This window comes from Physcomitrium patens, chromosome 25 (assembly GCF_059467195.1).
Source record: "Physcomitrium patens ecotype Gransden chromosome 25, ASM5946719v1, whole genome shotgun sequence".
In the NCBI taxonomy this organism is placed as follows: Eukaryota; Viridiplantae; Streptophyta; class Bryopsida; order Funariales; family Funariaceae; genus Physcomitrium; species Physcomitrium patens.
Genome location: NC_143434.1, coordinates 13,916,137 through 13,933,268, shown reverse-complemented (window position 1 = coordinate 13,933,268; position 17,132 = coordinate 13,916,137). Strand labels below are relative to the sequence as shown.

At 34.9% G+C, this 17,132-nt stretch overlaps 1 protein-coding gene across 1 annotated transcript; it reads right to left on the bottom strand.

The window, feature by feature from the left end:
- Nucleotides 1-267: 267 nt before the first annotated feature.
- LOC112277251 (uncharacterized) lies at nucleotides 268-6,501 on the bottom strand. The gene is made up of 16 exons (XM_090247640.1): nucleotides 5,553-6,501; nucleotides 5,269-5,325; nucleotides 5,009-5,089; nucleotides 4,800-4,908; nucleotides 4,508-4,649; nucleotides 4,300-4,375; nucleotides 4,009-4,091; nucleotides 3,755-3,886; nucleotides 3,286-3,490; nucleotides 2,987-3,148; nucleotides 2,724-2,894; nucleotides 2,453-2,541; nucleotides 2,108-2,206; nucleotides 1,802-1,967; nucleotides 947-1,554; nucleotides 268-694 (listed from the first exon to the last, which is right to left on the bottom strand). The coding sequence occupies exons 1-16, from the start codon at nucleotides 5,559-5,561 to the stop codon at nucleotides 475-477; spliced, it is 2,409 nt and encodes an 802-aa protein (XP_090103766.1). The 5' UTR covers nucleotides 5,562-6,501; the 3' UTR covers nucleotides 268-474.
- Nucleotides 6,502-17,132: the final 10,631 nt, after the last annotated feature.

The window sequence follows — 17,132 nt, the reverse complement described above, 5'->3', positions numbered from 1 at the left end:
GGAATGATTTCGTTGACACAAAAACTGTCGGCTGTTTTACATTTTTTTCAAGTAGTTTAATTAGTAAGTAAGATCAAAAAAAGCGATTTAATGCAGCTGAAAGATTGAGTTTGTCTTCTTAAATCTGGTCATGAAGGATTGAATTGGTTACGATCATGAAGTTGCACATTGTAAACCCTGAACCCCAAACTCGGAATGACGCATTTCAACATGTCATGCCATCTCTTCCACTTTTTCAGTAATGAAAACCTCTCGTCAGAATGACACTTTCATAAAGAGAACCATCAATGATGTTCAGATTTGCATTCTGCCTTGACTGATTGATATGTCCAGTGAATGGACGATTTCAGATTGACAGTGTGACGAGCCAATCCGACGTGTTCAATCTGGCCTCAGAAGACGAGCATGCAACGCCATGGATTGGACCTGGGTATTCTCCTAGATGGGAGTTGCACTACGATCCAAATAACAGATCTAGGGTGATATCTTGGGTGATGCCTTCTTGACAGCTTTTAGACTACTTTCTGAAGAGGTGATAGTTTTCCACTGATACCCAGCACCTGTAAACACTCCCTTCTCTTTCAGCATGCTTTGAAGCTGCTCCACAGAACCCCGTGCGCGCAGCAGTTTCCTGATGTCGTCTTGTACTGATTGCAAACGGTTCGTAACCCTATTTTTCTCCTCAGTGACAGCCCTGGTTTTTGTTTCAAAACAAAAATTAAAATCTCATCCGTGAAAATGAAAATACTATCCATACAAGTCATAGTACAAAAAGGATGGACAGATTCGATCTCGTTATGTAAGCTTCAGTGTCATTGTCTAGTGGTGCGAGACATCATGTGTAATACCATCGTAAGTACAGCCTTGATGATTGTGCATGCTAAAGTCATAAACTGCCATACGAGGCAGTGCACTTCAAAGTTTGTACTGTTGGCTAGCTAATTACCTGAGTTGTTCTTCTAATTGCTGATTTTGTTGGAAGAGTCCTCGTGACTTGGCCTCATGACTTTCAGTAGCTTTGATTTTCGAGGCTGAGAAGAGCTTTTCCTTCGCGGCCTCACAACTCTTGAGCAGTGAGATCGAGACGGACATGGGCTTCTCGCTCTCTTTACAATCCTCGTACCTCGATGCCGATGAGTGCTTAGCTTTCTTCTCCTCTTGGATTGGGATCCACAAAGACTCGGGCAGGTCTTCTTCATTGATCTGTTTCCTTGAGACCGATGAACACTTCATGCTGGACTTACCTTCAAGACATTGATACCTTGGAGATGAAGACATAGCCTCCTCCTCTTTGTCAGGGACGTGGGGTTGAGAAATTCTCCCGATCTGATTAATATCAAGTTGAGCATCTTTCCTACTCTGACAGGCCTCACATTTAGCGTCCTTCTCCTTCTTATAAGCCTCTACTTGGTCATTCTTCTCCTCCTGATAAACCACAAGTTGGGCTCGAGTACACCGCAACTCCTCCTTTAGCTCAGAAACTTGCTTCTCAAGCTCATACTTGAGTTCCTCCAGAGGTCCGTTCTTTTCTTCTTTAACCTTCTCTTTGAGAATCTAAGAGACATGATGATAACAGTTTGTGAACCACAAGTTTGCAATAAAAGGGTGATTTCAAAAAACTTGCTTGATGATCTGCCAAGAAAAAAATTGCAAAATGCCGCATGTCTATGGTCAGAGAGCCGTTTCAGGATTTTTTTTTTGTTGGTCGGCGGTTCAATATGGAGTGTTGAACTGTACAAGTATTGCATGATCTGTGCATAATTCGCGTCGACTAGAAGTGGTGGTGTCAAGATTGGGAAACCTGAATTTTAGCTGCCCAGGTCTCGTTCTCGAGTTTTATCTGAACAAGGGCATCCTTCGTCTCTTCAAGAAGAACTTTCAGACGGTCCAGCTCAAAATTTGCCACTTTCAAATTGCCACGACTTTCCGTCTCCTTTAACTCTGATACTCTGTGAAGCTCTCGAAACCTGCAAAAAGGGAATTTCGACCATTTCAAATGAAGCATGGCTGAAGACTTTGGGGGGAAATGATGAGTAATATGTTAAATCGCGTATGAAGAAAATGAAAGAGAGTTTATCATCCTGTAGAAGGATATGCAGAAACTTACTTCAAAAGAAGCTCATCATAAGCTGCTTTACTATCTCGCAATTCAGAACGGCACATCTCAGTGGCCGTCATTGCTTCATCTCTCATTTCTCGAAATGTCCTGTGAATGTCATCCAAGTGGATCAATAGTCAAGTAAACACTGGTTGCACAAGATAGAAACATTCGAAAACCTCACTTCCTCAGGCACAAATTATCATTTTAACTACATAGGCAGTGTCACTTCCATTCATTTATGTTGGGCATCAAATCGGTGAATTTCACAAAAATTCTTATAAAATTCATCTTCTGAAGATAACACCTGCAGAATCACTCCAATCAATCCAAAAATGAGACAATGCTACACACCGAACTTTTTCATCAGCAGTCGCCTTGGCCTCCTTGCGGATTTGTTCAACTTCTTGATTCTTCCCCTCTTCTATTCGCGCAATCTCAGCCTGAAAATAGCATATGCAGGTCATGAGTTTTTTAATGAAAAGACTCCCCAAAGTATACCAGTACACACACCAGTCCACGCCTTTATAGGATTCAATTTTGTTAACAAGTTTAGTAATAAATAGGACATGATTATGTCCTACTCTGCCATGTCAACCAATCTCCTTATGAACCTGAAGATGACCTGAAGACGCTGTTTAATAGCAAGTTGAGAGTCCTTTTCCACGAGAAACTTGTTGTATAGCTCTGAGCGGGAGCGCTTGACTTCTCGCAATTTCTCTTGCTGCCTCTCCAGTTCAGTCTCTGATTTTTTAATTTGCTCTGCCTGGCGCTGGATCTCTTTACTCAAATATATCTGTTAGAAGAAAGGAAATAACATCAGTACTAGAACCACCTTTTCTCTTGGGACACATGACAATGTTTTCAAGAGACTGGGTAGGAACTGACTTTATCCATGCTCAGTAGATCCAAGGTGTGCTCTTTCTCCTTCATGGAATCAAGTATTCTTTCCTTCTCTTGAATGGCTACTTGCAGAGCTGCTGTCATTACTTCCCTCTGGTTCTCTTCACCAAGGTTACTTCGTTCCAGATTCTCCAATTTGGCTTGCACCTGCCACAAACCCCCTCACTTGAGCCTCCAGATTGATTGATTGATTTAAAAAAAAAAATTGGTTCCACAACACCTGAGCCGCTACCGGATATCAACACCACAATGAAAGGTTGGTAATATTTTTAAGCAATCTATACCTCATCAAACAAAGCACCTTTAGCATTCAAAACCTCAATCTGCACAAGAGAGTCGCGATGCTCGGCTTCCAGACGCTCCAATCGTGCAGCATTGGCACACAAATCTAGCTCATAATCACGGCGTTCAGTGGCATGATTTGCAGCATCTCTTTGCAACTCACGCGTTAGCCTCTGCACTTCATCATTTGCTCGTGTCAAAGCCTCCCTGCATTGTGTTGGTTCAGCTGTGCGTCGTCCTAATAATCAACACACTCGGTGTATGCCCCCGTCTGAAGTTATTTTAAGTACCCATGCCCGTAAGTTCCTGCGTTGCATAATTCATTCTCATTTTTTCGAGACCACCCCAGCAGAAAGGGAAAGACTTGCAATAAAAAAATAGTGTTGGATTTCTTTCTAAATTTTTCAAACCTGAAGGCTCTACAGTCAAAGCACCGCACACACCGAATGAGATTAATTACGCAGGACATACCTGGAAGTGTCTCGCGTCTTCCGGAGCTCCTCTATTTCTTCCCGGTCACGTAGACACTTCTCATATGCCATGATCAGAATATGCTCTCTCGAATTCTTTCGGTGCTCTGGAATGGCCTTAAGCTCCATGTACCTGCTTCGAATGATAGTCTATTAGAAACATTTTCCTCTACACTGGAAAAGTTTTCTGTAGGTCCTAAATATTTACAAAAATTACATAAAAATCAGAGGCCAAAGATTCAATTTAGCTCATACAACGGCTCAGAGACGTTAAAGTCATGAAGAGAGTCCTTGATTGTTTTTAATTGCTCCTCCAACGAAGGCATTCCTTTCTCAATCTGCACCAGTCTCACGTGGATACTTTTACATGTAAGAATGAAAGTAATCACGTCCTCGAATACTTGAACTAATTTCAACAGCGATGAATCAATTGCTAAACCTCATTATTAAGAACTGTTTTCGGTGATTTCAACTGTAAGAATGAGAACATGGGGAGGTGATGTCGAGAAGTGGTTTATAAGCACTGTTCTACTGCTTATTTCATACCTGACTTTGACGTCGTTCTAAATTGTACATATCAATCTTAACCGTCTCTTCCAATCGAACCACCTCGTCTTCCAATCTGAAACTCAACAATCAGAAATTCAATTAAGAATAATAATCTTGACTCTTCGGATGACGAACATTGATCACAAAGGCTTCCCATGGTGTAGTGTTCTACGAACCCTAACAAATGGCGATCTCGATATCTTACCTGCGAATGTAACAAGAGTCCAGAGTCTCCTGTTCTTCCAATTTATTCGTAAGAAACACGATTTGGGCTTCCAGAGTTGCCACTTGGACGCGGCTGTCCCCCAGCTGCTGCACCAACCTTGCAGTTTCCTCACGATAATACCCTGCGAGAATGACCTCTATAGACCATAAACCAAATCTCTCGCAACGACGCCAGCATTGTTTACATGATTGCTCGTTTTCTCAAAATAAACAACATGCCCAACCCAAAGAACTTTTTCTCGTAAACGACGGAGGGAAATAATCAATTTTACTTGTCCCATCGCCACCAGATGAAGTGGAAACATCCTCAGATTCGGAACTTGAGAACAAGGATGCCTGCGACCGTCGCAAAGTCTCGTTCTCAGGGACGCCTGTCGATCCCTGTAACGATGAACAGAAATGGTCTTACTCGTAGGACGAACTGATCAAAGTACTTCTGGCTTACGGAACTCAGATCACGACAGGGAGAATGACGACGTACACAATCTCGTGATTGATCGGATGTGGGTGGATCAACAAGGTCATTCGAAGGCGCCTGGCAGACTCCTTGCGTCGAGTCAGTCTGCACAATCGAATTCAAGTCCAATCCCTTAAACTCCCAACTACCCTAATATTTTTTAAAAAGCAATAACCAGATTTGTCTCACCAGTCATGCACAGTAACCTGCACCCATTCGTAGGAACGGGAGAGACGATGGCTTGGAGTAGGCATATGTGTGGTAATGGGCCTTTGAATGCGTACCTGAAGCGCTCTGAGCAGCTTCTCCAGGTGACGAGTTGCGCGTGCCATCGCTGGTTCCTACGATGCCGATCAAATTTGGTTCACAAGAGTCTCGAAGTGTTCTTACAACATCCCAGATCATAGTTGCAACAAGTAATTTGCAGCTTCATGTATCTCACGCAGAAAACAGAACAAGCACGCCGTGCAGGAGTCGATGCTAAAGCTCAAGACCATGGGTCCAGTATCACAAAATGGCGAAAAACTCAACAGAAAAGAAGGCAGAGAAACAGAAAATGGGTGCTCACTTTGTACATTAGGTGAAAAAAAGTGTGATTCCTTCACCGCCAATAAAAATAATCAGTCTCATCGATTGTGTTCTGTTGCTCACCCCAGTGCTGATCCCGAGACGACTATTGAAGGTAACGGACGGCGACGATTTCGAGGCGTGTTTGTGGACGGTGGACATTCTGCATGTGTTCGCGGTCATACGTTCTGGACTCGAGTACCTACGACCGTGCCTTTAGAGCTGGCAAGATTTCCGAGGCCATGCTTCCGTGTTGCACAAATGAAATATCTTTTGACATGGATTTTCGAGAGAAGATGAAAGAATTCTTTCATGTTATGTTTGATTTATTTTGTTGTGATTTATGGACCAATGCTGACATTTCTAAAGCATTGTATGTGGTGGTGAAAATGCTTTTTGTATTAAGGTTTAGCAAGAGGATGTGTTGATTGTTACTAATAAATATGTACAGGAAATAATTTTTGAGGAGTTTGAAATCTGTATAATGCATTTCATTTATCATGATGTGGATCATATGGTTTCCATAACCTAAGAAAAAATATTGTTTTAGAAATTAATTATTATTTATTGAATATTTTAATTGTCAAGTTGTTGACATTTCTTACAGGTGAAAATAACATAATTAATTGATAAAATATTATTATTTCATAAAAATATGATTTAATTATTTTACTTATTCTTAATAATAGATTATACTTGAAATTATATTTTTTAACAATTCAAATCATAAAAGTAAATTCAACGCTTTCATGTTCTTCCTAACATACCAATCTAATGGTTAGGGTTTTATTTTGAGCTTTTTGTTTTGAATATCATTGTTAATGCTAAAATAATTCATATAAAGAAGTGATTAATTTATTATAAATTTATATCTTTTGATAAAAATCTGTAAAATTTATTCAAAAGCTACTACAATTTTCAGTAAATTCTATAATTATTTTTTAATATTTCTAAGAAGCTAAAATGAAATTAAATTTTTTTTTCATACCTTGGTGATTTTTTGTGGCAAAAAAAAAAATTATTATTATTATTATTTAAAAAAATAATTTCCAAAAAATTATAATTTTTTTCATGCTTCTTCTAAGTAATAACTATTATTTCTAAATTTATAATAAAGAATAAAAATAAATAAAAGATTATTTTAAAACCTGGTCGTAAGAATTTAATAAAATTTATTAAAAAAAAGATAAAAATATTAAATTGATTGTAATAATTATCTCTAAGACTTACTAATATTCTATTTTGAAAATATTTTATTTTATAAGACTCTTATAACTTATAAAACCTTTTAAATCCTAATTAATATTAATATTTGGATAAAGACTTTGTTATATAATAAAAATAAATACCATCAAAGAAGATTTGACCAATTCCAATGGAATTCATTGACAAACAACTATTCACATTTAAAAATATTTTAAAAGAGATTAAATCATTAAAAATGGTGATATGTGATGGAATATCCATCTTTATTTTTAAGATCATTAAACATTTATTAAACCTAATAATATATTTTTTTTTAGTTTGAATTATAAAATCTTAAAATTAAGTAGAAATTAGGAAAGATTAATTCATGACTTAATTTAAAAAACTAGCAATGAATCTTGATTCATTTATGAAAATTATTAAAAAAGATTTGTATTTTTTACATGAAACATAAATACTTTATATAAATAGAGGTTTCAATAGAATTTTAGAGTAGTATAAAAAAAATTATAAAAACTTTAAAAACTTGAATATTTTTATATTATCAAAAAACTAATACTAATCTTAAACTTTAAGAAAGAACAAAACCACCACTTACAAGAAAATCTAATTGAGACAATCTTCTAATGTAGATTGAAGTGTAAATTTTATCTTTATATAAATGGTGCTTTTAGCGAGAGGTGGTGCTTCTAATAGTATATATGAATATGAAGTTATTATGTTATGATTGATCTTTTCCTTGGTCTTGTTGAGTGAGAATTGCAAGTTATTCTTTATCATTGAAGATTTAGTGCCTCAATATTTTTGTATATCCTATTTTTAAAAAGATATTTTTTAGTACTTAGTGATTATTTGATAATAGAATTTTTTGAATATAAGTAGCTTAAAGGTAGGTATAAAATATGTGAGGTTCTTCTGATCTATATAAACAACCACTTGGCTATAAGTGTCTTTTAGATAAAAGCAATATTCTTGAAATGAATGCAGAATTGCAAGAGGTTTTTTGTTGTAGATCTTATAATTGATCTTGTAATTGATCATGGCAAGTTTGTTTGTCACCTTTTTCAAAGTTTTAGCTAAATAAGACAATATAATATTTTATATTTGAACTAATAAAAGAAATATTATCAATTTAAAATGATGTATTCTAAGATGTTAACTTAAGTATGTAAAATATATACTTCTTTGTCTTGGTATATACTTATGTATTTCTGATTTTTTATAATACACAATAAATATGAAGTTTATACACTTTTGCATTCTTTGAATAAATTAAGATACATAAATAACAAATAAAAAAATCATTCATAAGATGCTGGAAAGAAATTAGTGTATTTATAAGTTTAAAAGACATGATATTATATTCAAAAGCTCCATACTTAATTTAAAATGAAATCTTCCATTTATCTCCTCATTTGATATGTATTAGATTGTAGATCTATACTTGAATCAATTAATCAAAAAGTCAAGATATCAAAGATAGAAGATACTTATTTTTAATGGCGATCTTATTAAATCTTTAATAATCTACATACATCTATAGTGATCTATATTTTTTCTTCACAAAAAGAATAAAAGCTCTTGTTGGAAAATTTGAATGGCATATGTAATTCTTAGCCAAGTTCTTTTCAATATACACTTTGAGTGAATCTAATTTCTTTTGTAATAAGCTATAAATTTGTCTAAGTAGTAGTTAAATTTCTTCTTGAAGATTATTTGAGCAATCATAAGCATAATGTTTTAAAAGAAAATTTATAATTTTTTTCTAAAAAATATTTTAATAATTCTTATACTAACTTCAAATGCCTCTTAAAGTCTTTTTACTATTACAAATTGATGTGATATTATAAATTAGATATATTATAATTATAATTTTTTTCTTAAATAAAAAAAAATAGATTATGATATAAAAATAGCTATTATAAAAAATCTTGTTTATTTAAAGATTATTCTTTTGTAGCTATAATAAATCTAAAATGACTAGATTAGAAATAAATCTAATAATATTAAATATTACTAAGATATTATAACTATTAGTTATTACATCTAATTTTTTTTTTTTTATAAATAATATCTCTAAAAGATAAAAAATGACCATCTATAATTTTTATATGTATAGGCTTAGTTTTCTTAAAAAAGGTTATTTTTTACTTTTTAATGAAGTCTTTGTCTATAAAATAGTCTAAAGCTTATAAATCTAACAAAGTAAGAGGTTTGTAATATTTTGGTTCTAAATAAACATCTATTATAAAATAAGGTAGAAAATCTAAAGAAATAATATAAACTTTACTAGATGTTGTATAAAATTTTAACTACATGATTTTTATTATACTAGAAAAAACTTATTTTTTAATACATTGTCCTCTTTAACAATTATACTCTACAATTTTTGATTGCATTATTTTTTTAGAAAATATTTGATAATGCACCTAGATTCTTTATAATATAAGCACAATATTTCTAAATAACATTATGTCTTTTCTTATTCAATGTGTCTTGGACATACATATTTATCCGGATAAGAAGTATTAAATAGAATATAAATATAAATATATTTAATATTAGCTTGTAGCAAAGCCTTTTAGAAGCTTCATAGATGCATATTTGACTTTAGATATGTTTGTAGTAAATTGATAGGTGTAGAATAGATATTAATTCATTTTTGAAAGATATTGGTAAAATATATAAATAATCCATATAATAGGAAATTCAGGAGGATGAATGAGTGATTTAGTTCTTAAAAGCGGTTAATTATAGAATTACGGTTAGAATCTAGAGAATCAGGGGAAAATATATAGGAATTGTAGAAGTTAATTAAGGTGCCAGACTGTGATAGTCATGAGCCGAGGGCCATTGCTATGATAGTTGTGAGCCGGGGTAAGCTTGGTGCTACCTCTTTTTTTTTGTTTGTTATTTTCTTTGAATAAGAAGATTGAGAGTTTCTGAATATTGTGAAGTGAATTATGGAATGGAAATGTGATTGGTATTATTTGAGAAGAAGAAAGATTGAATGTTGAAATCTGATTGTAGTTCAACAGAGAGAATGAGTCTGTATTTGTGTGAAACACCATAATGTGAATGGCAGTTCTGTGTGAAGAATTCCAGTGATTGAAATGAGGATAATTGTGTGCTGAAAGCCATGAGGGTGTAGTATTACAGTTGGAGATTATGAGGGTGAATATATTGGTAGAAATAGCAGTTATTGATATGACTGAATTGCAGTAAGGAAGAGACTAATAAGGTGAAGGAGGAGATTATAGTTTCCTTGTGTGTTCAGATATTGGAAATAGAGACGATACATTCAGGAGGTAATTGATTGTGTGACCCTAACATGAACGCTTAAGCAACTAGTCATTCCTCGTGTTCGAATCCTCCTATAGGGGTTTATTCTGGGAGATTTCTTTCAAAATAAGTAAAACGAGCAATCACATTTTGGCGTCACTGCCATGGACTGGTAATAGCTTTGAGTGTTAAGAATTAATTGTCGAAGCAGTAAAGGAGATTAAGAAGCAAACTCAGTAGAAATAATGAAAGAGTATGGTTATTAAGAATGAGAATTTAATAGCAAAGAGAATAAAGCAATCAAAGGAAAGAACAGAGTGATCGTAAGCAAGAAATTTGTTGCATAATGAGCGAGATCACAAATTGAAAAAGAAGCATCGACAAAGTTGGATTAAGCCGTGGTTGCATGCTTGTCGACATATTTGATCGTACCCAGAAGATGATTGACCTCTAATATTTCAAAAGTACATATCGTTAAAGAAATTACCAAGAGCACTTGCCGAGAGCACTGCTAATAGTCCAGCATACCTCTCGAAGCCATTAATGGAAAACAAGGAAGGCACAGAGGAATTAGATACCCCACTGGGTATTTCCTCAATTAGAAATACGTCCAATCGTAACAAGACTGGTTCTGAAGATCGGCATAAATCACTTGCCAATAAAGACCAATTCAGAGTATATCAAAATATGTTATTTTCACCTCATATTCAACCAATAAAATTATTTGGGAATAATAATAGTCAATCGGGAAGGCCTGGAAGTCCGAAAAAGACTTGTGCGGGAGCCAGTTTTTATTTTAATAAGGAATTGAGCGGAACGTCGGCATCTTTAATGATGTCAAGAGGAACAGCCATTTCGATTGCAATACAAATGGGTGTAATGGGCGATCGAACGACTAATGTCGCGCCATTACCTACTTTTCGGGATTTGCCAGGTGCGAATCCAGATCAACATTTGTCTCAATTCTTGATGACATGTGTAGCCAATAATGGAAGAACTGAAGATATTTGGTTGCGATGGCTGTCAACGACATTGAAAGATACAGCGTTTGATTGGTATAACTGCCAACCTGTGGGACAATTTATCAATTGGGAGGCATTGAAAAATACATTTTTAGCCCATTTTTGACCAATTGGTTTTGAAGAACATCTTAGAGAAAAATTAATGACCAACAGAATGGTACCAGGGAAAGCAGTACAGTCATATTATGGTTGTGTAGCAGATATACTTCGAAAATGGCCAAATAACCAAATGTCAGAATCGTTTGTGTTGTCCATATTGGTTAATGGACTACACCCACCAAAATTAAAGATGTTTGTAAAGGAGGCCCAATCAGCCACCATTGCATCATCTCTTGAGCGAGCAAAAGTATGGGAGGAATGTCATTATGACCAGAACTTAATAGTTGGAGTCATGATGATTCCATCTCAAAGAGGTTATCAAATGTCAAATTGGAATGACGCATCGGAAAGTTATCTGAGAAGGAATGATTATGGTACAATTCCACAAGGAATAGTGGATGTCGTTCCATTGCAAGCTGTACCACCATCATTATTACACCCGTATGCACCTTATTTTGCATATCAAAAACCAATAGCTATGAAAGAATTGCCAAATGCATTGGTATCAAGGGATCCCAATGAATCATTGCTATTAACATTGATGAAAAAAATGGATGAATTGGTTGTGAATCTGATCAAGGATAAAGTTAAAAGGCATAAACCAACCAATATGCGTCCCAATGTCTGATGTAGCAATTGTAAGGGGCAAGATCATTTAGTAACAGAATATCCTTCACCTCCCCAAATGCCTGTACAATGTACCATTTGCGGGGGCAAGCATATTACGACCAACTGTTGGAATTTATGGAAGCAACAACAACTCAATAATCATATAATGACTCAACTTACTTCGTGGGATGTCAATTAAATACAGACGAATAATAGATTTGGCTAGAATAGAAATCGAGGGAATAAACAAAACAAGAATTATTCTAATTTCCTAAACTCTGAATTTCACCAAGAAGGTGTATCGAATACTCATGGATTGGCGATGAACCAACTAGGATACCATCAATATCTACCCATGATGAAGCCAATGCCAGAGTCTACAGTAACAATGGATCAACCAGGATCCTTTACTCATCTGACATGGAACAGACCTAACCGTTATATACCAATAGAGACACCCAATATCCTTGAAGGAGCTCGCAAGAGACCACTTCGTTGCTATCATTGCAGACAAATTGGTCATTATGTCAATGAATGTCCTAATCTAAAGGCTAGTGATGACTATACTCCAATATGTAGAAATTGTAAGCAGTCTGGTCACACTTATCAGCAGTGCAATGTGCCCTTTAATTATAATAACTAAGATCAGCAAATGCAAACAAGCGAATCGGCAGAGGACAAAGGCCTTGTTCAACGAGACTCACCAGTACATCGTGTCGAGGTGGTGAACGCAATGCTTACCAGAGGCCAACAAAAAGATAAGAATCTAATTCAAGACATGGATGAACCAATCGCAGGAGAGTAAGTAGCACCATCAATGGGGCTAAATGAACCAATATCAATATTGGAACGTATCCCAATATTGAGACTTCAACAGACTGAAGAACCTAATTTGATTCTACATGCCAATTTGTCGGGACCATCTAATCCAGGTCTTGTTATGGACTTTGTATCCAGTATGACACCTGACTTGGTGGCAGAATCCAATGAGGTCCTAATTACGGAGGCTTCGGTTCCATTCTAAGCAGTTTCGATCTCTATGCAGTTTTGAGAAACGTCCTATCTATTGAAAGATCCTCTAGGGGGCGAGAATTCTAAGGAAGTCGCAGCTACTATTCCAATTCTAAGTCCAAGGCGAAAGACTATTTTACCTCACGAAGTAAAATTGAAACCAATGAAATGCAAAAGAGTATTGGGAATTACTCTCAATATGGAACCCTACGACATTTTGAAGGATTTGGATGTTATTCAGCCTTCAATTACAATGAAGCAACTTTTGGCTGTAGCACCAGAATGTCGATGTACATTGAATTCAGCGCTAATACGACATAGATCCCATACTAAAAAAATTTATAAAGTTAGCTTAAACCCAGATCCGGGTGCACCAACAATCGATGTATCAATCGATGGCGTTTTAATTCTAGGGGTTCAGGTCGATGGTGGCTCCAGTGTAAATTTAATGAACACGGTGTCATGATGTAACACGATTAATAGGTGAAAGAGTGTAGAGATTATTATAATTTAAGAGATCTTAGTTCAAAGTATTAGAACAAATTATCTTAGAAATATAGTTAATAGCCAAAAGGGTAGAAAAATTAAAAGGTATCAATGCTGCCTTTTAGAAAGGTGACTTCTACTTACTTTGTAGTACCATAAGTAAGGCAAATCAAAGTAGATTGGAAAAATAAATGATATAGGAATCTTTAGAAGAAATTTTAGAGTAAATTCTAGAAAAAAAATTACTTAGAAAAACTAGATATTGATACCCGGAGAGGGCCGGTTATGAACCAGGGTCGAAATCAGACCCTGAGGCACAAAACCGAGTCTCGACGACGACTCCGGAACTCTTAGGCGGATCAAAAAGTGGGGTTGGAGAGAAGGTTGGATAGGGTTTCTATGGGCATTGATTTTGGGTGATTTGGAGTTGATATGAATTTGTAAGAGCTTTGCAAAGTTGAGTTTTTTTTCGGATGACTTGGGTTTTATGAAATAAAATAGGGTCAATGTTTTGAGTGATTTCGAGAGTTTTGTTGCAGATCTATGGGTGAATTTTTTTGGGTTCATGGTTATAGTTGTGCTGAATACATGTTGTAAATTTGAACTTGATCTAACGGTTGAATTGAGAGATATTGAGGTTTAAGTGAGTTAAGGTCTCAGAAAGTAGAATTTTAGGTCTAGTGAGGGTTTTAAAGATTTTATGCAATCTAATGGTTGGATTGGAGTAAAACTTATGTGAGAGGATATTAGAATTGTTTTCCTATGTCCATGAGAAATTTGAAACCAATCGAACGGCGCAAAGAAGAGAAATTGGCTCTAGAAGGTTGGCAACAAGATTGGAGAAGGAGGCCGGCTAACACCCGAACACATTTTTGAGGTTTTCGTCAATTTGGTAACTCCGATCCTTTTCAAAAAAAAATTTCTTGTTTTAAACTTGATTTTTAAGAAGTGTGAAAATTTTGAATTGAGATCGACAGTTTATTCATTAGATATTGAGGTTTAAATCTGTCATAGGAATTACTAAGATTTGGATTAGAGTTTGGCTAGGGTTTGGTTTAGGATTTGGATTAGGATTTGGATTAGGGTTTAGAGTTTGGTTAGGATTTGATTTAGGGTTTGGATTAGGGTTTGATTAGGATTTGGTTTAGGGTTTGGATTAGGCTTTGGATTAGGGTTTGGATTAGGATTTAGGATTTGGTTAGGGTTTGATTTAGGATTTGGTTAGGGTTTGATTTAGGATTTGGATTAGGCTTTGGTTAGGGTTTGATTTAAGGTTTGGTTTAGGGTTTAGGATTTAGATTAGAGTTTAGGATTGGATTAGGGTTTGGATTAGGATTTGAATTAGGTTTTAGGGTTTGGTTAGGGTTTGATTTAGAATTTGGATTAGAGTTTGGTTAGGGTTTGATTTAAGGTTTGATTTAGGGTTTAGGATTTGGATTAAAGTTTAGGATTGGATTAGGGTTTGGATTAGGATTTGGATTAGGATTTAGGGTTTGATTTAGGGTTTGGATTAGGGTTTGGTTAGGATTTGATTTAAGGTTTGGTTTAGGATTTAGGGTTGGATTAGGGTTTAATTTAAGATTTGTTTAGGATTTGACTTAGGGTTTAGGAATTATTAGGGTTTAAGATTTAATTAAGTTTGGTCTAAAGTTGAGTGAAATTCAATAGGGTTTTAACTAGAATTAAATTAAGATTGAATTGACATATATTTGAGTAAAATTTGTGATCATTCTAATATTTCTTTAAGAATTTTATTGTTTGTTTGAAATTTCTTTGAGTTGTTTTGAATTTGATTACGTTTGTTTACTATTATTATAGTCTAATTAGAGCATTGTTAGTATTCTATTTAGGATTTTGTTATTGCAATTTCTATTCTTCCTTCTACAACCAAGTGCCTGGAGCATTCTCAAGCAAGACTTCACACATTACGACATATTTGGTGAACCCGACGTGAAACGCTTCAAGTAGAAGGAATTTATTATTATTATTTTTATTTGAATTTTGGAGAAGGAATTAAAGGAGAATGGAAAGAGGCAATTTGGATAGTGCTTCAAGTGGAGTTGGAAGAAGAGCTTTATTTGGAGGACAAGGTATGCATTTTGATCCTAACTCCACAAGCATGTTTGAAGCTTTGACCTTATTCATGCAATAATAAGAGCAACAGGTTAAAGATCGCAAAGAGAGTATGACTAACAAAACATTACAAGCGGTCATGGACAAGATCGATCAATTTGAAAGAAAGGATATTACAAAATATTTAAGATGTTATGTAAAGGAAATGGAATTGAAGCGTATTTCAGAAAGTGAGATGGTTCAATTATTTGAATTAGCCTCTGTACGAGAGATAAGAAATCAAGTTAAGTTTCTTATTCAACACTTTGGAGATTCATGGGAGAAATTTTCTCAAGCTTCGAAGGATGAGTTTTTCTTAGAAGATAGTGATAGGATTACAAAAAGATCTTTTTTTGAATGGATTGAAAAGCCAGAGAAGGATCTTCTAGTAATAGAATTATTAAGGGAGTTTGAAAAGTAATATTTTTCTTTATCAAAGAAAGAAAGATAATTATTAGATCCAAGTAAAGTGGAGCTCTTTCTTCAAGCAGGTGATGGAAAGTTGCAAGAGAAGTTGGAATTCATGCTTGAAGATAAAGAAGAAGATGAAGAATTGACAACAAATTGGGAAAGGGTAGAGGATGCTGTAAAGATGATGACAAAAAGAGAAAAGAGAAAAGAGAAAAGATATGAGAGGTGATCAAAGACCATTACAACCATCTAAGATAAAGGTGTCTAGTATCCATCCGACATCTTTAATTCAACCTTCAATGGCTACATCAAAGAAAGAAGAATCACGAATTGATGAAATCATACGTGAGATGAGAGATTTGCAAATAAAATTTGCAAAACTTGAAGAGAAAGGTCAATCATCAAGAATATCAATAAAACAAAGACCAAGGCCAATGGAGGGTGTAGTACATAGATGCATATGGTGTGACAGCATAGATCACTCGAGGAAGGAATGTGAAGAATTTACAGAGGCATTACGTAAAAGAGTTATTTTTTTTAAAGATGGTATGATACACTCAAAAGAAAATGGAGAAAAATTAGAAACAAATTTTGGTAAAGGAAGAATGAAGTTATTTATTGGAGATACTTTTAAAGTGCAGATAATCTCAAGCAATGAAGCATCAACATATTGGGTGGAAGCAGATCCTAGTAGATGTTTAAGTATAAACCTTGAGTTTTCAGTAGAATCTAGCTCTTTGTGGACAAGTGCAATGAGGTATGCTGAAAGAAGAAATTTTACTAGAGATGATTTGAAACGTATTGATAATAACATTCGACAAATTACTGGGTGGGATGATCCAGTAGATAGACTATCTGTACATGTTCATATTGCAAGGAATCAACATGAAGCATTAATAGAAGAAAAACGAAGGAGAGATGAAAATAATGAAGGGCCCTCAAAAAGAATTAGAAGGGGAGAAAAAACATGACAACAAAAGAATTCTATACATGAAGAGACAATGGAGAGCATTTCTACAAAAGAGAGGGAAATTAGAAAAGAAAAAGCAAAGGCTCCTGCTTATAAATTTCAATCAGATATTGAAGCAGCTACAGATTTGAAGAAGGTATTGGAGGAGCGGATTTTAAGTGGAAAGGTTGAATTCACAATTGGTGAAATTCTAGGAATTGCAAAGCATGAGTTTCATGAAGTTATTATTGATATAATAAAGAAAGAACAACAATCTATAGGAGACTCTATGACATCAAATGCACAAGGAACAAGAGCAATGGAAAGAAATGAAGATGAAGAAGATGAAATACAAAATTTTGGAGATGTCTTGCGAGTAAGGTTTGCAGAAAAA